Source organism: Tauraco erythrolophus, chromosome 4 (assembly GCF_009769465.1).
Source record: "Tauraco erythrolophus isolate bTauEry1 chromosome 4, bTauEry1.pri, whole genome shotgun sequence".
In the NCBI taxonomy this organism is placed as follows: Eukaryota; Metazoa; Chordata; class Aves; order Musophagiformes; family Musophagidae; genus Tauraco; species Tauraco erythrolophus.
Window position 1 is genome coordinate 53236217 of NC_141468.1, and position 23527 is coordinate 53259743.

The window sequence follows — 23527 nt, forward strand, 5'->3', positions numbered from 1 at the left end:
TACAGGCCAGTCAGTCTCACCTCTGTGCCTGGCAAGATCATGGAGCAAATCCTCCTGGCAACTATGCTAAAACACATGGAAAATGAGGTGATTGGTGACAGCCAACATGGCTTCACTAAGGGCAAATCGTGCCTGACAAACTTGCTGGCCTTCTATGATGGGGTTGCAGTGTTGGAGGGTAAGGGAAGAGAATCTGATGTCATCTACCTGGACTTGTGCAAAGCATTTGACACTGTCCCACATGACAACCTTGTCTCTAAACTGTAAAGACATGGATTTGACAGGTGGACCACTGGGTGGATAAGGAATTGGTTGAAAGGTCGCACTCAAAGAGTTGCAGTCAACAGCTCGCAGTCCAAGTGGAGGCCAGTGGCGAGTGGTGTTCCTCAGGGGTCAGTGTTTGGGCCAGTGCTGTTTAACATCTTTGTTGGTGACATGGACAGTGGGACTGAGTGTCACTGTCAGCAAGTTTGCTGATGACATGAAGTTGTGTGGTGTGGTTGACACGCTGGAGGGAAGGGATGCCATCCAGAGGGACCTTGACAGGCTGGAGAGGTGGACCTTTGCAAACCTCATGAAGTTCAAAAAGGCCAAGTGCAAGGCCCTGCACATGCATTGGGGCAATCCCAAGCAGAAGTACTGGCTGCGCGTAGAATGAATTGAGAGTAGCCTTGAGGAGAAGGACTTGGGGTGCTGGTTGATAAGAAGCTCAACATGAGTCGGCAATGTGCGCTGGCAGCCCAGAAAGCCAACCGTATCCTGAGCTGCATCAAAAGAAACATGGCCAGCAGGTCAAGGGAGGTGATTCTGCCCCTCTACTTTGCTTCCATGAGACCCCACTTGGAGTACCACGTCCAGCTCTGGGGTCCCCAACTTAGGAAGAACATGAAGCTGTTGGAGCGAGTCCAGAGGAGGGCCACTGCGGGAGATGAGTGATCGTCAGAGGGCTGGAGCACCTCTGCTATGAAGAAAGCCTGAGTGAGTTGGAGTTGTTCAGCCTGGAGAAGAGAAAGCTCCGATGTGATCTTGTAGCAGTCTTCCAGTACCTGAAGGGGGCCTAGGAAAAAGCTGGAGAGGAACTTTTTAAAGGGCATGTAGTGATAGGACAAGGGGCAATGGCTTTAAACTGAAAGAGGGTAGATTTGGATTAGACATAAGAAAGAAATTCTTCACTTTTAAGATGGTGAGGCACTGGAACAGGTTTCCGAGAGAAGTTATGGGTGTCCCATCCCTGGAGGTGTTCAAGGCCAGGTTGGATGAGGCTTTGAGCAACCTGTTCTAGTGGAAGATGTCCCTGCCTCTGACAGGGGGGTTGGAACTAGGTGGTCTTTAAGGTCCCTTCCAACCCAAATTGTTCTATGTGTCTATGACTTTAGTTCTGACTGGACAGGGAAACAGCTTTTTTTGATGTTTTGTCTAAGATATAGGCTATCTATGTCTAAGATATTTTCTCTTCAAGAATAGCATTTAACAGGATGCTAAAGTGGAAGGAGTCGTCTTTTCTTCTCTCACTAACAGCACTTCACATGCACTGGAATGACAAGCAGGACCTGTGAGTGTACAGTCAGGGATCTAAGTATTTTCTTGTTTCTTTGGAAGAAAATTTCTACCTAAAGGATTGCAGGTTTTATTTTCTAAATGGAATAAATTCTGAGCTGAGTTTTCAAATACATTTGCAGATTTGCTCACTGCAGTTACATTCTGAGTCTTGCAATATTTCGTTGGTATTTTATTTTGCCCTTTTCCATAGCCCCACAATAGCGGTACATTAAAACCTACCTCTTCAGAGCAAAGTATAAAACCACAGCTAATAAGAGGGTGGTAGAAAGACACTGAAGCACATCTGCAGACCAGATTTTTAAGCTGTGATGACACTTGAGGACACAGGGCTGCATCTGGTAGGGAGTTCAACTCTCAAGTCAGTGGCAGGGCACAAACAAGGGTGTAGGCACTCTGCATGCCGATCTTTCCTTTCAGGATTGGGACTTCAGTTCCAAGCCAATAAAAGCAGGATACAGACAGGCTCCTAAAAATCAAGGGAAACTCCACAGATCTTCTCCTAAACACTCCACTATGCAGATAAACTCTTGAGACAGGAGAAGGAAGAAGCACTGGGCGTAGATAAAGAAGGAAGAACAGGACAGGTTTTCTAAAATTCAGGCCATTTGTATCAGGGAAAAAAGAGAACTAAGAAACATGTTGGTTTTTAATTGTATTGGAGTTGTCCCTTGGCTGGGCTCCATGCCTTTTTTAAAAAGGTCATGGACCTAGGGACCAGCCAACCCCCTACTGTTATCCCTCTGTGCTGGAAAGGGTCAGATATTGAACAGAGATTGGCTGCTGAAGTAAATAGTCAAGCAGAGGAATTGAAGGAAAGATGCTTCTAAAAGCACTGGTCTAGTGTGAGCTGAGGAGCTGTGTGGTTTCACGCTGTGCTTATATTTGAGTATTGAGAAATAAAACCGCCTTTAAAGAGGCTCGAGTGTGTTGTGGAACCTCTTCGCAGACTGAGCAAGCAAGCCTGTTTCTCACAGGCAGACAAGCAGCTGCACCCCTCGGTGGATAATTTGCTCAATGACTAAGGAAGAAGCACGGTGCACAGCTGAGTGTTATCATTTCACTGAAGTGTTTCACTTTAAATAGAAAAGCTACACAATGCCATCCTGGCATGGGAGAATCTCTTCTGTGGAAAACCAAGGGGGACTTCTTCATATGGTAGACTTGGTGCTCTGGCATTCTTTTGGATAGTCACTGCTTTTTTTTTTTTTAAAAAAAAGGAATTTGGGCTGTTGAATTCTTCGCTGAAATGAGTTTGCATATTTCGATGGGAAGAAATGATCTAATTCACTTGTTCAGCCAATAGCCTTTTATTGAAAGTGAAGCAAGGCCACGTGGTGGAAGGTTGTTTAAAGTGTGCAACTGCTTTATGAGTTACAAGAAGGGTGTTAGAAGAAGTGGGAGGGCTGTAAGGGAGTAAAGCAGAGACAGGGAACCCAATTTCCTAGTAAGACGCCATGGTTGTGGTATTAGTAGGCACGCTTTGTGAGAAATAAGGAAGCTCTTAAAAGCATGTGACATATGGGGATTTTCATCAGCAGAAAAGGACGCAACAGCCCTTGCTAGGCAGTGAGCGGTGCAGATGTTGGCTACGGGGGAGTCTTCAAATTAGATACGGATTGAGTACCATTCTGTAGCATCGAGAGTACAACCCTTGCTTTGCATAGTGCCCATCTAGCCTAAATTTAACTCCTGTAGTGTTTTCTATGCCAATTTGTTAGGTGTTCTATAACCTCTTCATGGGTAATGGTTCTGGCTGCTACAGAAGGATCATACGATCAGCCTGATTTTTCCTGTTTATTGTATTCCGTAGTCCCAGAGGCAGGGGATTAGGTTTAAGGCAATTTCGTTGTGCTATGTGCCATGGTGCTGCCTTCCTTACATAAGTCTCTAACTTTACCAATCAAAAGTTTTCCTTGTTTTTTCAGTCTGTCTGATAAATGGAAATATGCTTTGTTCAGATGCATAGAGAACAGGGTAATGAATAAAAGCCCTTGAATATCCCAGCTGATTTTTTTCATTTACTTCTAAGAAAATATGGTATTGTCACATTTCTTTATTAAATCACATCTCATTTATTATTTGTTATGGTTATTATATAGCTTTACTAAATAATTCATTGTTTGAAATTGATTTTCAAGAAAACTACAAATCTAGAAAGAATCTATAAACATTGTCTTTAAATGTCATTATTACGTCACTGCATGTGTAAAAAAAAAAAAAAAGTTTTTAAAATTTGTTACTGTCTTTTAGCTAGGTTCCGAGTTAGTTCCTATAAAAGTAGTTGCAGATGCTTGTCTTGTTTTCCTTAAGTAGCCTTTAACAATTCTTGCAACCTCTGTTAAGCCTTTGCTGAAGAGCACTGTGACTTTGTGTTGCTAACCACTAATTTACTAATGAGTACGAGGTCTCAGCTCCTGATATTACTAGGTTGAACCATGTCCTGTAACTTCCTCCTGAATCTTCCCCTAAGTTAACTTGTATTTTTTTTTCCTTTGCAAAATGAGAGAGCTTAGAGAACGGCCTGATGATGTTTCCTCATGACTTCCATGTGTCCTCCTGTGATTTCTCTTAAATGTTTTCTAGCCTTCAGAGCTGATCATAAGAGGGCTTTCATAATTTCACAGTCATTTCTGATTCTTTTTCCAGTTTTACACTTTGTGTCTAAATGCAATGATTGTGACTGTCAGCCTCTGATTAATGGTTTCTAAAGCCAGGGATTGTGCTGTCAGACAGGTTGAATCTGATTTATGAAAAGTTCAGCTACAGAGGGGAGACATAATAATAACCGACTTTCCTAGCTCCCCATCAATTGCTTCATCACTTAAGATTAACTTGTGCAGGAAATCATATCAGCAAAACTGTCTGGCTCTCTTGGTTTAGAGACTTTTATGCATTTGAATATTTCTTCCCATCTGACCACTTCTTTGAGTTGTAAAGTATTGTTATTATCCTCACATTGTGGATACTTTCAATTAAGGAGACCGTAACTGACTTGTATTCCCACCAACATAAAGGACTAGTCTCTTTTTACGGTCTTGTCACCCTACCATGAGTTGAGTGGGGATGGGAGGACTCTCTCTAATAACTGAAGAGACTGCACATTTATGTGCAATCTGTGTGAGAGCATGTGCTGAAAAGGAAACACAGCAGGGAAAAAGACAGTTTCTTTTGACAGTCTGAAAGGAAGAGGAAACGAAGGAGAAGCAGGAACATGAATATTGCAGTGTTAGGTGGAAAGGATCAACTAAAGAAGGGAATGCTTCCAAGGATGTGAGGACAAATCAAGATCAGTTAAACTGTGAGCAGCGACTCCAGAAAGATCAGTTCGGGGACCAGCAAAGACTGTGATTAAAATGAGTTTTCCAAAGAAAAAAACACAATTGAGTCCCAGTCCGCATTTTTATCGTACAAGACCATGACCTCAGGGCAGGCAAAGTCAAGGACAGGACTGCTGTCTGTTCAGTTGGTCTGTGGGCCTAACCAAGCATGACTCCCTCATTCCTGTGCCAATATATTTTTTACTAATTTTCCGCATGAAATTTCAACCTGAGGCATGGCATCCAGTCTGCTTCTCCTTCTGCAGGCACTATTCCCACATCTCTTCCTCTTCCATTCCGTCTGTCCTTTCCATGAACTCATTTTCCTCACAATTAAACATCTCGGTGTCCTGATTAAATTACTCTCAGTTACTTCAGTTACATCCTCGTCTTTGTTAAATCCTGATCTTCAGAGTTTTGCAACCCTGTTTTTAATACTCCTTTAGCTTCTGTAGAAACAGTGAAGTTAATTTCTGTCTCATTGGACTACTTTTTTCACCACCGATGTGTCGTAATTTCCACTCTTGCTGGGTAATAAAGCAGAAAATAGCATTCTACAACTATGAATAACTACCCATTTTTCTGAGAAGAGAGAAAAGTTGTCCCTGCAGCAACCTGGACAGAAGTTCTTTCCTTCACATGACCGCAGGGGGAAAAAATTTTTTTTGGTTGCTTCCTCTTCTAATGATCACTCCTTCACTGAGCCACACCTGCAGTGCTCACATTTTAGTCAAAAGATACGTATTATACCCGAAATGTCCAACAGCCAGAATGGTTCAAGAATGTAGATTTTCCTATGCTACTTGCAGTCAAGGACTGACACCTAAAACACTTGTTTTAATTCTGTCCCCAGGCATCTGCAGCAGAATGTCTGTATCCATGTAGCCTGAACAGTGATGTCTCTGCAAGGAGCAGGCTGTGTCGCTGGAAATGAGTGCTATTATCACTTGGCATTAGCAATCCTATGCTCATCCCTTTTTCCCCTGCCTTTTGGAAGCAATTGATCTGCCAGAAATACAACCTGACTAAAAATATTTCCCAGAGATAGATGGTCACCCAGTCTCATTGGCACCTCCTCCTAGCCCATACTCACCTTGTGTGCAGCCTAGTAGATGAGTTGTGTCCCAGCTAAGAGCATCTGTGAGTTAAAGGGCAGGGGTGTTGTAACTGAACAGGTTGTGTGGGTGTTTGACCTGGAGTAATAGCTAATAGAATAAATCACACTTTTCTGTGCAGATCTGGACCTCTTTGGGTTCTGTCTGCTGCAAGCTTTCCCTTTCCACTGCTCCTGCAGTAGCCTTGTCTCTGCTGCCTCTAGAGATGTGGCTGTATGCAGACAGCTTGTTGATGTCTCCAGGGGAGGTGTATTTTTTTGTATGATATAAGGTACTCGGCATAATCTGCTGATGTAAATATGTATTTTAACACTGCTTCCTATCCACTCAAGATCACTCATCATGCTTACCATGACGACTTACTTAGCAACCTTATCAGATCTCTAGTCGCTTACAGTTTGGCTTTTAAGGCATTCATTTTAAATAAAAGATCTGGGTTTTCTAGAACATGCATTGCAATTTTTCCTGGTCTCCTGTCTTTTTTTTTTTGGTAATTCACTGAAATAGATTTGCACAAAAGCAGAATACTAAATACACTTTTTGAAATATAGCTGTGTATCTTTGATTCTTCGTACGTGAGCAATCCTAAATGTTTCATTGTGTAATTCATTCAAATCTTTGTTTGAAATACCTTTAATAATAAATATGATGAATATCTCCCGTGTTTGCTGTCAGGAGTTTGTAGGTTTTCCATGCCAGGTGTTCCCCGTAGGTCAAAATAACCTACAGTTATTCTTTCTTTCCCCAGACAGTGAACATTATCTTTGAAAAAATCCCAGAAAATGAGAGTGGAGATGCCTGTCAAACTATCCAAGTTAATGTTCTGGACTGCGATACCATAGGCCAAGCCAAGGAGAAGAGCCTTCAGGCTTTCCTTAATAAGAATGGCTTCTCTATGGTCTTCAGCTGGATGAAATTGGTCTTGGTAAGAGAGTGTCACTGTGTTATATTTCATGGAGTTCACTGGTCTGTCTGTGGGGTTTTCTTTTTAGGAATTCCTACCTTTGGCTTTGTTTTTTTTTAGCATTTAGGCAGAACATAGCTTTTGTAAGGAGTTGCTGGGGAAATTCTAGGTCATTTAAGCTACCAGGTAGAACACTGGAACTACATCTGCTTCACTTCTGCAAGGACTTCAGCACAGTTAGCAAACAGATGTTATGTATTGAACACATATAATTTCTGTGTTCCTTTTCTGGGTTAAGTAAGGTGGCCACTCCACCTAAGTGGAGCCAGTTGATTAATTTTGTCAGTGGATAACATGACACGTCATGATTACCAAGTACTTTAGTCCCTACCTATTATCCCTCCTAATCCCCTTCCTTCCAACAGTCCTACATTTCCCTCGATCATGAGAACCCACGAATAGAGTTCATTTACAGTCAGTTTAGGTCTATAACAATCGTTTGCGTGTGACTCGCAAAGATATGTACTATATCTACAGATGTAAATAAAGTCCTTCTGGAGAATAGTTGAGTCATCTTTTCTTGTTGCGTTTTTGAGAGCACAAAGTCAGATAGAAGCCAGTAGTTCCCACTACACCACTTCCTATGTGCTCCAGTAGGAAATCCAACAAACTCCATATTATTGGCATTCATCACATCCCAGACTTGCTCTTTAAGGTGTTGATACTTTCTCACCTTCTCAGTGGCTGCATTGGCAAGCGATGATAATTTACTCTTATATCTGATGGTTATACCCACCATCAATGCCTGACCACCCTTCACAAATACTAGATCAGTCTTACACAGCTCATTTTGGTGGTCTCTTAGAAGTGGCTTGTGAAACCTTTCTTCTAGTCCCAACATGTCCATAACACCAGGGCGCACTTGTGCAAAAGAATAGCGAGATTAGGTGAGAGCACCTCCAAAAACTCTGCCTTGACCAACACAAAGTGAAGCAGCAATAGCCTGCAGTAATGGAAGCCATCCAGGCTGTCACCCCAGAAAAGGAAGCTGTAGTGTGGGAGTGCAAAACTACTCTCATGTGACCTAGCACAGCACAGAGAGAAACAGCTTAGTTGGGAGCCACTGGTCCAAAAATGGTTAGGTGCTGTTTTTCTTTACAAAACATCCGTACAGCGAGAATGTCATTGGGATGTAATTGTTCCTGTTGCTGTCATACTGCAGACTTGTGTCTGAGAGCAGCAAAGAGAATTGTTAGATATTCGATGGTTCCTCAGAGGTGATGGAGGATGGGATAAGGAAGCTAAATACCATCGGTCATTACGAGGTAAGCACAGAAGCCATACCAATGAATCGCGAAGCAATTTCTCCCCAACTCCCAAATGCTGTCTGCACATAAGTAACTTGGCTGATCAAAATCTGAAGGATAGCTGAGCATCATCACAGAAGTAAAGAAATGTGTGACACGCAGCTTTCTTGCCAATGAGTCATATGTTTTCTGTTACTTTTCAGAGGTTGCAGGGTTGCTTGGTTCAAGCATACCAGGTAAACTGTTATTTCTATTGAGCATTTCAGTTAAAAGAGCATCTGATTTAAAGCTATGAACATTGCCTCGAGTCTTTTCTGGTCTCTGCTGCTGAGTTTTGGTTGCACCATGAGTAATTGTTTACCTCTTCCCACTTCATATTTTGATTATCTGAACAGGTGGTAGTGATACTGGTGAAAGCCTCACTGAGAGTCAGAATAAAAAGGACTGATGAATTTGCTCACTCTTCTCTTGAGACCTCCTATGTCATTCTCCTTCCTTTTTTCTCTCTATTCTGCTTCCATCTACTATTGCCACTTGTACTGTAAGTTTTCCCTTTCCAGTTGCACCTGTAAAGCAGACCTTTCAATGCTGCAGCAATCTTTATATCAGTGCAGCAACACACCAGGCTGAAGTTGATGGCAGAGCCCTTCTGTGTGTAGCATGTTGCAAAAGCATAGCAAGCAGCGTTGCCTAAGGAGTTTCCACTGACACTAGTCAAAATAGAGGGTGAGAGACTAGGTTAAAATGTGCAACGATGATTGGCCTCAGGTGATATGGTAGGTCACATTGTGATGCTTACAGATAGGTTTTGTAAATGAGGTTAGTATGCTGAGTGCTTTAGTGAGCTTTCTTCATGCCTCGTTGTTGAATTTGAAAGTCTGGCTCTTAACATGATAATCAATTTTATTTATTTAGTTTTGCTGATGAGTGTAGGTCTATGCCATGCAATGCAGCATGGTGTTGAGAAACCTGAGCCAGCCCTGAACACGTTGCTGTCTGCGTGAGTAAATAGAGTGGCAGCCACAGAGAGGAACAAGGACTCCTAGCAGGACTGTTGGTAGCTTGGACAGAGCACAAGGCTGCTCAGATCTGGAGCAAGCTCATTTGGAGTCACTTTACAGATTTCTGTAGCCATTTGTTGCTCTCCTTACCTCCCAGGGAGACAGCAGTGAAGCCAGATGTCCTGAGTCACCATCCAGTGTCTTAAATACAGCTTTTCCTGTGCCTCGCTTGAATCTTGTCTGTAATTAACACGAAACTTCCCTCCACGCCACTTGTAAAGGTTTTGTACAAATTAGGACATTGTAGTGCTGCAGTCAGAGTCTATGCAGCAAAGGTCAACTTAGATTGAATCTGATTAGATTTGATTTGATCTCATTTGAACTTCTGTCTAATGTGATAATACCCGCCCTCTTTACTGCAGACAGCTATTGCAAGTGCTCCTTAATTTTACCTGGCAGCTTTGCACTTCCAGAGCACATGGTGTGCCATGGCTCATGGGTGCCATGGCAGATGAGTCTGCTCCATTTTGTCACTGTCATCCCTGGATATCTTGTCCAAGCCCGTGTTTTTCATCTGTGGTTTCTGCAGGCAGATGCAAGTTAGGTTGGAGGTTCAGTTGTTTCTGCAAAGCTGTAACTACACTAATTATAGCTTAGCAACTGCCTTATGGAAATTGTGCTGGGTATCTCTGTTAGGGTATTTAGTTCACTTTTTTTGACACTGACAAAATAATGTACCTTTTAGGCAGAAGCTTAGTGACATTTTAGGTGGTGGCTTAGTGGCAAGTATCAGCACATCTAGTTTATTTTCTTGTACGCATATTAATGCCAAAAAGGGATCTAAAGATGTCTAGTTAGCAAGAAAAAGGAACATTGCACACACAGCATGAGGGTAGTAACGTTGCCTAAGGAATTCTAACGTGGATTTCAAGAGTGCCTAGAGTTTTGTGGCAAGCCTGGATGTTTTTTGTTGTTGTTTGTTTGCCAGCCTTAAATGCTAGAAAGTAACCAGATTTTTGAAACTGGGAAGTACTGTCAAATCTTTTTTAAGATACTGGAGCATGGGAGTAAGGAGCGTGTAAAGATCTCAGAATCACCAGCCACTCATGAAAAAGCAGACTTAGTTTCTACATTGATTTTTAAAATGTACAAGTAGGGGATGTTTGCATTTTTGTGTGATGTTTCTGAAGGGAGAAAAATCCACTATACTCTTATTAGACTTCCATGTGCCTCTGACTTCTGTGCTCCTTTTGCTCCAATTTTTTGCTCCTGGTAGGGTTATTGCTGTGATTTATGAGGGCTGCACTATTGTTTGCATGAGAATAACAACAAGCCTTGACAATAAAATTCCTGATTATCATGATGTCTTGTTTCCCACACAAGAGGAGAGCTAGAGAACCGCCTTCAGATCTGCTGTCCAGTCACAGATCTCAAATTTGTCAGCCTGTAGCAGTATTTCACGTTCCAGGAGCAGGCACAGCCCCAGAGAGCAAACCTGAATATGTGACCAGAACTAGGTTATAGGAGGACAGGAGGTCTAGATAACAAGGAAGAGGCATAGAGCCACGCTATTACATCTTCTGTTTTGCAAAGTAGCTGTACTCCATGTTGTGTGCACCTGAACAGATCTCCCCCTCAGTAATGCATTTGGCAAAGTAACGGTATTTGAGGTGCCCATGGGAGGAGCTCACCATGAAATGTGATTTAGGCAGTAGGACCCAAAAAGAGGTTTTTGGCTTTTTGTTTTTAATTGGTCTCAAAGAAACAGTGAGTATCGCCAGTGCAGTAATGATAAAGAAGGGAAAGCACATTCCACTCAGTGCTAAAAGCAGCATTTGTCCCAGAAATAAACCCAAGTGGGAGCTTGGATCGTGGCTGCACTGCACCAACGCCTCTGGTTCCTGGAGGGAGGCACCGTTCTCGCTCTGAGCTCTGCCCATCTCCCTCAGGACAGGAACTGACACATTTCAGCATTGAGCTGGTCTCCTGCTTCTTGGAGAGGGAGTGGAGGCAGTGCATTGCTCATGCAGCTCTGGGAGGGAGTAAGCTTCTGAGTAGCCCTGTTCGTGTTTACCTATCTTCAGGGCCAAGAAGGAGGACTCTTGTTTCTCTCTGGGTGTTTGTGTCACCTCACAAGCTAGCCTTAGAGCACATTGCCACTTAAGTGCTCTGTGTTATCTGAAAGAGCTCCGAAACACAGTATGATAAATAGAAACCCTGCAAAAGATCTACGTATAAAATAGATCGCATTTACTTTCCAGGAGCAAGTGTAAGCACAGATTTCTTTGGCGCAAGACACAGCTTTTGATAGAGTATCTTAATGTTTAAACTGGTTTCTCACACCAGGCTGGCTGCCAAGGTTTAAAAAACACTTCAATTATTTTGGCAGGGATCCCTTCCTAGAACTGGCCAGTTGTTTTTGTAATTATAGAGGGAAGTATTCTAGCACTTGGCAAGACTCAACATTTGACAGCAGAGCAGTGGTGTAGTTCTCAGCGGGAGCTGGTTTTGAGTTATTCTTTGACACAAAGCATGACTTGCTGGTTTCTTTTAAAGATAATAGTTACTATCCTGGCAGCACTATAAATTCAGGGAAGGAGAGGGGGAAGATTCTTCCTAGAAATCCCAAGGTGGTTAGGTGTGGATCTTGACTTTACAGTCCACAGAGCGTAAAGATTTTGCTCACTTTGGGAGCTCAAGTTTGAAAATTGTTCTTGGGCACTATTTCAATAGCACCAGGCTAGACTCTCAACATGGCCCCTCCGTGGGGCATGGGGGGGAGAGCTCTGGAATGGATTGAGCTAGAAGAAAGGGGGCCAGAAGGGAAGTCATCCCTGTGTTCCCCTCCCTGCCTCACCTTACCAGAAGATCCGCTTGCACTGGCACCAGAGAATTCAGGCCAGGCAATCTGTAGAAAGATGGGTGCAAGGAATAGCACAAAGCAGTACGTGAAAAGGAAAATGTCGAAGTAGGGGCTGAACCAGAAAAATCAAAGAAAGGGAAAGGCCTTAAAGGCCAGCTTGTCGGAAGCGCTGCCTTCCCACCTTACCAGGTAAGGCTGACAAACTGCAGCTGCTGCTCGTGCCTGAAAGCCCAGCCTTGGCTGCCTGCCGAGCCACTGTGCACTGGGGTAAGAAAGAAGTGGGCTGGCGTGCTCCTGCACTGCCATGGATTTAAGGACAGAGGAAATGAAACTGAGAGTTTTGTAAACTCTAGACACTTTTGTTCAGCAAGATTCATTTGTTTTTTGCTTTCAGATTTCAAATGGAGCAACCATAAAAGTCTTTAAAAAGAAGACAAATACTCGATCAGGTAATGAAGGAAACTGAAATCTATTTAATCTTTCGTGGAGAACAGGCTGGGAATGCAGAGAGCTGAGCTATGACAGATTGTATCTTGGTCAATAGGTGGTCAGAAAAATTGTACTTCAGTATAGCTAAGCCAAATTAGAGCCGTGTTACCCTCGTTCTGGGCCTCTGGCAGGCACAGTGGGCCTAGAAGGAGGGAAGAAGGCAAAGGAAAGAAGGACTTAGAGTGCTCAGCAAATGAGTGCTTAAAGATACAGACTCATAGACGGAAAGCTGGGCAGGGAAGCCTGAGTGGCACAAAGTGCTGGCTGGTGAGACCGCCATAGGGAACATGACCTGCTCCAGTGCCCGGCGTTGTGCATCACAGACATAGTGGTGCGCTGTCCAGAGGCATAACAAAAAAATGCAGTTTTGGAATTTTCCTTATTCTCTTGGCTGTGTTTCTGAAAGCTTTGACTGGCTATCTCAACAGCAGGTCAGGAGTTAAAGACTGAATACCTTCATCAGTTCATCTCAGCTACCCCTGTGATGCAGGTTACTCCAACCCAGCAGGTGTCTTGGGGGAGGTGGACTTTCTGTAGTCCCTGGTGAGAAAAAGACACTTCTAGTGTGTGATTCACCTCACTGTCAAAGTGGACATCTAGAGTTAGGAGAGATGTGTCCCTGAGGTACAAGTCGCTGGGATGGCATTGCTCTCTCCCTTGGCAAGAAGAGGGTTGTCCATTCTCAGGCATTGCTTGCAAGCCTGACCTCAACTCACCTGCGCTGAGTGCTCTTAACAGAGACTAAACCAATGCAATCATCTCCTCTGCTGTCTGTTGTCCTCCTTTCAGAGGAGCTGTGATTTGCTGCCGGCTTACCCCAGCGGCAGATGATGATGCCTTAGCTTAGTGTTCACAGCTACAGGTTGGCACTGGAGAGGTGAGCAAGGACCTGTGCATTTCTCAGAGGCTTCCCCAAACTGCAGGCAGGAAAGCATGACACCGAGCCTGCTTGCTCTGCATCCTGACGTGCAACCTGCTGCACAAGCCCAGAGCCCAGCAGAATTCACAAGCTTGCAGTTGAGTCTTTGATTAATGGCTGTTTGCTCTCTGCTTTCTGTTGTTTAGATGTGGACTACTCAGATGAACACTGTCATTTGGTGAGTTCAGTCATTACACTGTTAAGTGGTAGATTTAATACTGAGCTGCATTTGTATCTGTGTAATCTCTCTAATCTCTTCATGACAGATTTTACCAGACTCTGAAGCAAACAAAGATGTGAAAGGAGCAGGTCACAAAGGAAAGCAAAAATTCAAAGTGAAAGAAATGTATCTGACAAAGCTTCTGTCAACCAAGGTAAACTGTAAAGGCTCGTTTTGAGGGAGGGCTCATGTTAGGCGTAGCTAGTTCAGCACAACAGAAATTAAAGCAGAAGTTACAGGCTTCCTGCATGTATATCAAATGTTAAATAAGAAGGTAGCCTGTAAAAATCACTGTGCTAACTATGGATTATGACCGTTTGCAAAATCGGCCACACTTCAGGTTTTCTAATACTAGAGTTCTGAAATTGTCTGTTACTTGCACTCTCTGTCTCCTCAGTAAGCACAACCTTTTTTGCTCAAGTTAAAGAAAAAAGCTAGTTATTGAGCTTATAGAAAGTCAGTTGTGCCACTGGGTCCCATAGAGTGAGAACGATCCCTTCTGGAGAGACAGCTTTCATTAGCGATCTCCTCACTCTCTATTGCAGTTTGCTCAGCTTAGAGACAAGTTCCAAAGCCTGAGTTTCACAAAATACTGCCCATGAAATGAAATAATATTTTAGGGTCTCAAGTTAAGCATCCAAAATAACAAGATTAATTTTAAAAAACAAAATCCTTAGGATTATAATACAATTACCTAATTTATGCAATGCACATTCCTTGGGAATAACCCCTGCTCACTCCCTCTGGTAATGTCTTGTTTCGGACTTACTCAAAAGGGTTATAAAACTCTTTGCAACAGAATATTACTTAAAATATTAATCAGTGCACAACACTGAGAGCTGTGCGATACAAGAGGCCTGAAGGCATGATGATTATGGCCTTCTCGCATTTAAAAATCTATCAATCATTGTTTAATTAGATTGTTGATAGCATCTGAAGTAATTTGGGACACTACACAAAGTGAGAGTGAAAGACTGGTCATTTCTCATTAGCTGTGGAAACTAACATAAGCCCTTAGGAATTTCTGGAGTAAACCAGTAATATCTTTTGGTGGAAGACTGAAGTACAAAAGGAAAGATGAGGCTCTTAAGAAACAGTCTTTTAAATTAATCATCTCTTTCTCCAAAGTAGGATAGTGCTCTGAAGAAGAGTGCTGTGATATCCTTCACTGTTAAATTCCACCCATGATACGCTGTGCACTAAAGGAAATTGCACTGAACCATGTCTCTCTGTGTCTCTCTCTCTCCCCATACGCACACAGACACAATTGCAGAGTTTGCCATGTGCAAATGAACTGGCAGTAACACATCAAGGCCCTGGGATACACTTAACTCCTTCTTATTGAGAGAAGATTGGGCTGGACTGAGCTTCAGAACAGATGTGAAAAAAAAGAGCACAAAACAATGTTTTGCTTTGTTTGCCTCTACTTATGAATACTCTGTGATGATGTCAGTGAGTTCATCAGCAACCAAGCCCTTGCTTTTGTGAGCAAATATCTTCACTTCTGGATCAGAAATACCCAGTTTTCAGTTCTTCTCTCTAATATTAGTGTCTTTGTATACCACCCAAAACTGTTATCCTAGAGTTAGGTCAAGCACCACGGTCACTTGACTGTGAAATGTTGATGAGCACATGTGTTCAACATGTCTCCCAGCTGGCACCATGAAGACCTAGGAAACTGGTTAAACTCCTTTTGTTCACCTCCCTCTTACTTCCAGTCACAAGTTCCAAATGCCTTTAGCAACAGTGCCAACAGTATCCGAAGAGTTGATGTTGTCTTTGTGCAGGAAACTCAGCAAGTGATTCCTTCCACCTACACTTTATCACAAGGTTCACCACAGCTCTCCTGTCGGTAAAGCGATAAGGACACATGACATTTGGAAGCAGCTCGTTATGGTGTATTCGTAGTTTCGTTTTTTTATTGACAGTCTTGTTCGCCAGTAACCTGTGGCCTAGAAGTTTGCTACAAGCCTGTTGTAGCTTCTGCGTGTGGTTGCCTTGGGACACACTCAGATCTCTGAGAAAAGAAATCCTGTTCTGTTCTTGTGTAATAATAACGCTCTGGCCTTTTCTTACTCTTCAGGTTGCAATTCATTCGGTTGTTGAAAAGCTCTTCAGGAGCATTGGAGTTTACCCAACAATAAAGCACCCGTTGCCATCAAGTACTTTTTCGACCTTTCTGGATGCCCAGGCTGAGAGCAAAAAAATTACTGACCCCGACGTGGTCCATATATGGAAAACAAAACAGGTATGTCCATATGGTACGCACAGGAGTGCATGCACCCTCTGAAAGCGTAGTTGCAAAGATGGAACAGGTCACCCATGATCGGAAGGTTAAGATTTGACATGTCTGAGTGAAGATGTGGTTGGGCTTTGTGAAATCCCAGTAATTTTAGTGTATTGGTTGGATACCAGTACAAACCATTGTAGCTTCCAGGACTTCACACTCAGAAAGAAGTATCTACAGATTGAGAGCATTATTGGAAGATAGAGGGGTGACTGACTGATGTGTTTACTCTATAGCTTTTGTTCCCTGATCCCTTTTTTTTAACATGAATAAGCAGCCCAGAAACGTGCTTCTTTCCGTGAGTGCAGTGCAATTAAACTACAGTTTTAAAGCAGTTGTGCGACCTGAGTGATTAAAGACGCTTGTCCTTTCTTTGTCTAGTCTTCCTCTTCGCTCTGGTGAACATACTGAAGAATCCTCAATTTGTCTTTGATATTAAGAAGACTTTCCCATATAGATGGCTGTTTGTCTGTAATCGCACAAGCTTCATGGATGCCTTTTCTCTAGCAGAACAGACACTGGGGAAGGTAATGCCGCCCTTCCAGTCTTTCGCTATCTTCTCAACCGGTGTCTTTTTCAACTGTATCATGATTTAAGGGATGAAGTCCTGGATCTGCTGACATCAGGGGCAAAACTGTCAGTGGCCTAATTAAGTCAGGTTTCCATTTCTTGTTCCTCTGTCTCACAAGACTGAAGAATTTACTAGAGTAGACAGGTACAGGTACTAGAATTCCATATTTATAGTTAACTTCTGCTTGTTTTCTCTGCGGTTAGTTTTTTTGCACAGTGTATTTATAGAATATGTGGAAGAGGGGTGGAAAATTGTAAGACTTTAATGAAGTTTTAAAGACTTTTTAAACAAAGTCTGAAAAGTATTAACATTATTCGATAAGTAGCCCAAACTTTGTCTGCCATACACCAATGTGCAGAAAACACGCATAGTAAAGCTACCGAGAGCTGTAAGAATACTTGAAAGAGCTCTGAAGTTTGAAACAGTTTCTTTCACACCTGTTAGCTGCTCCCTTTTTATATGCAAAATTATTCACTGGAGTAATAAGTCCAGAAAGCTTACATTCAAAAGGTCTTTAGTATAGTGTCCAGAACTCTGAGGATCAGAAATAGTTCATTTTTCCTGAGGATATTTTCCTTTTTCTTTGGACCAAAATAGGAAGCATTTGCTCAGGCTTATACTACTAAGAAAAACAGGCTAGAGATTTTTTTAGCCTAAAAAAATTTTACATAAAAATGGACTGATTTCCTATGTGATCTGAATCAACTGCTTATCTGTTAAAGGTAAATAACAAATAATGAGCTACTTATCTTATTTAGGAGCGAAGTGTCATGAATTAAAACTAATCACATCACTTACTTGATGGAAAAAGCGCAAAGGAGCATGGTCTGTTAGGTTTCTATGCTAACATCCATTATGAAGCACTGTTGATACAACAGCTTCCATCAGCCATTTGAAAAGGGATGCTGAAACCTGATAAAGGTTTACAATGCAGTAAACGTCTTGTGGCCTTTTAGTACTGAAATGTATTTGCTTTCACGATTTTTAGACTTTTGTCTTAAAACATTTTTAGCCACTCAGAAAGCAAATATTTAAATCATTTCATCACATAGTGGAAACAGTAGTGACAAGATGTCACATGGTTATGTCCTTTATTCCCCAGAATTTAAACTAGAGCAGTGACAGGAAGCTACCAGCCCCCACTTTTATATTCTGAAAACATCGTTTCCAGGTGGGGCTTCAGCTCCTACACAAACATCAGCATTATTTCCTCGGATGAGCCTAAAGCTGCCTGATAGGGTCAATGCTGCCCTGGGTTCTTGAAGCCCTGGGGAAGAAAAATTAATCCTCTTGCTCTGCTTACCTGGCAGTCAGCCCTCCATGAACCCCTGAGCGAAAGGAGTAGTAGAGACCAAAGAGTTTTAGGGCAACCTCTGCCGGGGGACAGGATCTAGCCAGGTTCTCTGGCATGTTACCCTAGGGGAACTTTCCACAGCAGTGCTGTATCTTGTATGTAAATAGAGTATCAGCCTCAAGCCCCGTGGTTCAGCTTTCACAATCTTTCAGATCCGGGGAGGGGTGACGAGGAAGTAAGAAAGCAAGCTATGTCTAAAGGACAAACGTTCATCACTCCTGATGCCAATAGAAATAATTCTGTGGCACCTGTCATGAAACACAATGCGCTGTTACTGATGTCCTGCCTCTGTTCTTCATCTTTATTTCATAACCTTGATTCCTTGCATATAACCACTGCAAAGAGACATGAGTCACACAGAGAACAGACACAATTAGATGCAATTAACTATGTGGAGGTGGAACCTTAGGAAATCTGTGCTGTGAAAATTGACAAGGCTTCAAATATTTTCTTTTAAGGAAGCACCAACAAATAAACTTCTCTATGCTAAGGACATTCCGCTCTACAAGAAGGAGGTGAAAGCATACTATAAAGCCATCAGGGATCTGCCTCCATTGACCACTTCAGAGGTTGAAGAATTTCTAACTCAGGAATCTAAGGTATGGTTAAGAATTGGGAACTTCGTTTTCTTCCAAGTGTTTTAAAAAGGAGAACTATGTGACCAGAACTGTGTTCTGTTTTAGAAACATGAAAATGAATTCAATGAGAAAGTGGCCTTGATTGAAATCTGCAGATACATAGTGAAATACTATGATGAGGTAAGCACGTCTGCTATTCCTGCTTAACCCCTTAGTGTTAACTTGCTACCTCAGGCTTGAAAGTTGGGCTTGGCAAAGTCACCAAGGGCTGGCCTGGTGTGCAACTTGCTGGGTGCCCGCTCCAGAGGCAGCCCCTCAGTGACGCAGCCGAGGCTGCTCCTCCTGCTGAGCTGCGTGGGGCTGGAGCAGTGCAGCCCCCGGGGCAGCTGGAGGCCCGCACCTCTCAGGGGCGTCACAGGCGGAAGGTTTGTAAATGCACCTTCACTGTCTCCGCAGGATTTCGCAGGGATAGTAGCAACAAAATTCTCCCTCCGGTTTTGAGAAAGTTCCTATATAGTTTAGATTTCTTGTTTCACTGTGTTTGCAGAGTATCTGCTAATGCCTGTCGCACCTCCTGTGCATGCGCTCCATTTCCCTGGGGAGTCAGAAATCAGATTAGACTGTAGCACCAGGGATCTCGATTTAACAGTCAGCCAAACATCTCGAGGGGCACACTCAGCCTTACAGCGAGAGGTGTCTGCTCCTTTCCCATCATAGCCCTCTCTACGCTCTGCTCTAATAGTATTTCTCGTAAGAAAAGAATCTGTAGCTTCCAGGTTCTGCTATTGCTAGCAGAATAAATCTTTTCTCAGCTGAAAGCACTTAGTCACAGGCTACCTCTAAGCTGCTTTGTCAGGAAATCCCTGCCCTCTGCTTTGCATGGTAGGATTCTCCACTCCATTTTGCTCAGTGTCCTTAACAGAGGCTGCGTGTGCCTGCGCAGGGGCGCAGATAAGAGCTGGCTGGGGTGCGTTGCCTGAAGGCCTCCTTCCCACTTCCAGCAGGTTGTCTGGGTCTCCCAGCAACCAGACCTTTCTCTCTTTCATCCCCAGCAGCACAGCATCAGCACTTGCTGTAATCATTCAGCTCTCAGGCACCTGTTAGCTAGCTCGCCCCTTCTGATCTCTAACATCTCAAATTATCTGAGCTTGGCATCAAATCTGGGTCTCTTAAAAGAAGCTTGGGATCATACTCAGAATGGCACTACACTTTATCGAGCTCATTAAAATTGTTGTTGACATAGGAGACTTCAGAGTACTGTCTAATCTTAGTGCCCGTTTTGGCTTTTTTTGAAGCTAGTGCTCGCTCAACTTACCCCATCCTTAGAAGGAAACTCTCCCACTGCTCTTTCCCCCTCTGGCTTGTGAGTGGGAGCAGCTAAACCTCATTTGCTGTTTGCTGAGACCTCAGTTGCTTTGTAGAGCTGCCAGCAAAGAGTTTTCAGACAGCAGTAATGCACCTTCCTGTCACCTGGGCCGGTGCCAAGTGGGACAGTTAGAAGAAGAGAGGCAGTTTATTGCCCTCAGTTATAGGGCAGAGGAAGAGAAATAAAACATCATTTGCAAATCTGCCCTAGGGTAAAACTGGAGCACCCGCCTTGCCTCACACTTCAAGAGATGAACATGTGTTGAATTTGTTTTGGGTTTTTTGCTTGGCTCTTTGTCATTCTTCTGCGGAAGTGTTGCAAAGCCTGTAATCATAATGTCTTGAAAGGAAAACTACCAAAATAAAGTGTTAAAATCAGAAAAGACTGTTTACATATAGGCAGGCATTCAGATGGATATTTCTGCCAGTAGTTGTTGGAATGCAGAAAAGCAGGCTTTAAAAAACAGCAAGTAAATACGCACTAAAAAAATGATTCTCTTTTTTGCTAATTGTTAACAGATTGTCAGCAAACTCGAGCGAGAACGGGGGTTTGAAGAAGTCCAGAAACAGCTCCAGCAAGTGAAAGCCTTATTTGATGAAAAGAAAAAATGCAAATGGCTTTAAGCAGAGCACTGACTCACAGCATCGCCGTGGGGGATTTTAAATAAGTGCTACTGCTCCCAAAACTGTTTTGACTGACTATATGTACAGGGTTTGAAACATTTGGACACTCTTCTCCACTCTGACCATTCCAAGTAATAGCTACGTTTGGGAATGAAGTATGGGCAGGGTTACATACTCAAACGTGGGGCACGTGAAAGCGAAAGTGAGTCTAGCATTGGCAGGGCCAGCAGTTTTAGGTATTTGAACATGTACCTTTTGGTTCAAAAATACTGCCCAAGTAAGCTTTCTGCTTACTTAAAAACAAGCTTGCACGAGATGCGTAAAACACGTTGCAAGTTCAAAGTTGCCTGTGTGAACCTGTAAGTTCCTTAGCTCTCTTTTTTTTAAGAGAGAAAGCTGATGTCTCGCCACATCCTTTCAGCGGCCTTGGCAAACTATGAGGATGAGCTCCGGCTTCAGAATACGGGTCAGCTGCAGTTTCCTTCCTTCAGACAAATGTACACCGGCTCCTGGTGGGGAAAAAAAATTAAAAAACAGCACCAAAGTGACACTTAGGACAAGTGTGTTTAGCAGAAAAAGTGGGTCTACGGTTTGAAGGCCAAACGCCACAGGACAGGACTTCTTTTCCTTAGGTTAGAAATTCCACGTGCAAAGTGAAGCCAGCCGCTGAGCGGGAGGGGGAGGCTTTTGGAGAAAGGCGCTGGACCGGCATTGGTCCGTGTTTACATTTCTTACCTGTCCATCCTTAAATAAGCTGTGAAACACTTGTGAGCAGCTTCACACGTGAAACCTTGGTGCAGCTGCGCCCCACCCGAACACCGTTGTGGTTTGACAAAGGCAGCTGATGGTGGCTGCACTTTGGTGCACAAACCTGGACTCAGGTGCGTGAGGGGGGCCGTGCGTCAGTGCTGCCGGGCCAGCCCAGCCCAGCCGCCGGCAAGGGCCTCACAAGGCTAAAGCCAGCATACTTTTCAGGTTGTCCACGCAAAGGCTTTGTCAAAACAGGGTTAGTTTGTTTAATAACAGGTAAGAACAGGAGGGCTGGTGTCATCTCTGGCTGTGTGTGAGAGACTGATACAAAGGTGACAGCTAGGGTTTGGGGTGGGCAGGGCTGCCTTAGCCCTGCTGGGCTGATTTTTGCGGTTTGGGCATTTTCAGAAGTGTGTGGGGTGGTCTGTTACATTTGCATTGGTGGCTGACAGGAAAGCAGGTGTGTGGCCATGCTGCTGGGACGAGGCTAGTGCAGTGGCTACCGTGCAAAGCCATGAAGAAGCAGCTGTGGCTCTGGCTCTGCTTCCACACCAGCGCAGTCCTACCCTCCACTGCAGAGCTGAAACGTTTTGTCGCCATGGACTCTGCTTCAGCCTGCCCTTAGGTTTGAGGTAAGGCGCTGATGGGCTGGAGATACAGTTCCGCATGTTTCCAGAGGCACCCACCACAGGAGGCGAGTGGCGTAGCACAGTGGCCCACAGGGGAGGGAAGAGCTGTCCCCTGCCTCGGCAGCAGCAAGGGTGCCACGGGCTGTGAATGGCACGCATGGCCCAGATTTAGCATAGAAAGCCCATGCTGGGGCTGTGACCAGCTGGAGACGTCCACGCGGGGCTTCCAGGCAGCGGAGGGCTCTCGACACTTGCCACCGTGTGCCGCTGCTTTGGAGGAGCCCAGAGGCCGGTTGCAGCCGTACACGAGCTGGCAGGTTTGGCTGCAGCAGCCACCAGAAGCTGGTGCCTGGTGCAGTCCCACGCCACGCAGCCGGCCAGCGCTGGCAAATGCTAGCCGTAGCCACGCTTTGGTAGAAGCAAGGCTGCCTGTTAACGTGGGGAAACAGCAAACATGAAACCACGTTGCCTACTGGCCTGCCCCCTCCCTACCCTGTGATTGCACAAGTCGTACCTCTTGCATATCAGTGAGGGGAGCCGCCAACCCATACTGTGATGGCATTCTGTTCGTCGTTTTGTTTTTTAATTCAAGTCTTACACTTGCTATTGCGTTTACACTTTATACTTGATGGAATGTATGGCTTTGTTCAGGAAACTGCACTACGGTGTTGCAGTACTTTCAGCAGTTCTCTGCCTGGCACAATATATGTGGTAAGTTTAATTTTATTCGGAAAAAAAAAAACCAACACACCCCAACCCTAACCTAGCTTGCCCTCTGTCCTAAAGGAGAGGACCATGGCTTGAGTAACACTTAAGCTTAGAATACCTGTACTTAAGGGCTTGATTTTTAATCCTTCTTAACCTAACCTTTTAAAGCAGCATCAAATAATATATTTAAAAAAAAAGCACAGTAATTCATATTAAAGGAGAGGCATGAGCAGGTTCCTCTCTCCAGTTAGACAGACATCTCAGCAGTTCCATTCCACTTCAGGTGCTTGCTGGCAGTGCATTTGAATGAACTGTGATAATTTTGTTCAACGGTAACCTTCTGTACAGGCAGAAAAAAAGAACAAACAACATTTCTGCTTCAAAAGCTGTAAAATAGAGTCTGTTTGTGTGGGTCTGATCCTGTGAACTTCACTATATGTGTTTATATGATGAGGAAAAGAAAATCAGTCCTATTCTGTATTTGTACTACTGCTTGTTTGCTACAATAGCTTTAATGATTTCTAGAGATTAAGTATGTGTTGAAGCAGGCCCCGTAGCTTTAGCCTACAGCCTGCAGTAGGGTTATTGCCTTTTATTCAAGCCTCCTAAACAGCGTCACTCTGTTAGTAAACCATTTAAAGTCATGCTGGGACGTTGTAACCCATCAAGTGGATCTCACGAAGTGGTGTGAAGTATAATGAAGTGATTGTGGCTCTTTTGGTAGGTTTGGGTCAGCACACAAAACATTGGCACGCCTTCCGTATCTGCCATTGGCTGCCACTGTTTCCACCTCTGACTATAGCAGGATTATGGCAACCCAACGATTCTGGCAGCGGTTCTCTGAAATGAAAGCAGCCTTCTCTTATGATGTCACATGTTTACAGGCAAACTGCTACGGCAAACAGCGTATTTCCTAACACTAGCTTACAGAGCATTATTTTGCAGTCACCTAGTTTCAAGTCAAAT

General features: G+C 43.7%; 1 protein-coding gene across 1 annotated transcript in view; it reads left to right on the plus strand.

Annotated features, from left to right (window-relative positions):
• The window catches only part of PLXNC1 (plexin C1), a 74373-nt gene extending 53876 nt beyond the window's left edge, over positions 1-20497 (plus strand). The window contains 16 exon segments of the mRNA XM_086610025.1: positions 6741-6882; positions 6885-6917; positions 8132-8157; positions 8159-8221; positions 12462-12516; positions 13622-13653; positions 13742-13849; positions 15779-15815; positions 15818-15870; positions 15872-15947; positions 16364-16428; positions 16430-16463; positions 16466-16509; positions 18366-18506; positions 18591-18665; positions 20370-20497. Of these exon segments, the coding sequence (XP_086466151.1) occupies positions 6741-6882; positions 6885-6917; positions 8132-8157; positions 8159-8221; positions 12462-12516; positions 13622-13653; positions 13742-13849; positions 15779-15815; positions 15818-15870; positions 15872-15947; positions 16364-16428; positions 16430-16463; positions 16466-16509; positions 18366-18506; positions 18591-18665; positions 20370-20474 (1089 nt within the window). The 3' untranslated portion in view covers positions 20475-20497.
• The last annotated feature ends 3030 nt before the right edge of the window (positions 20498-23527 follow it).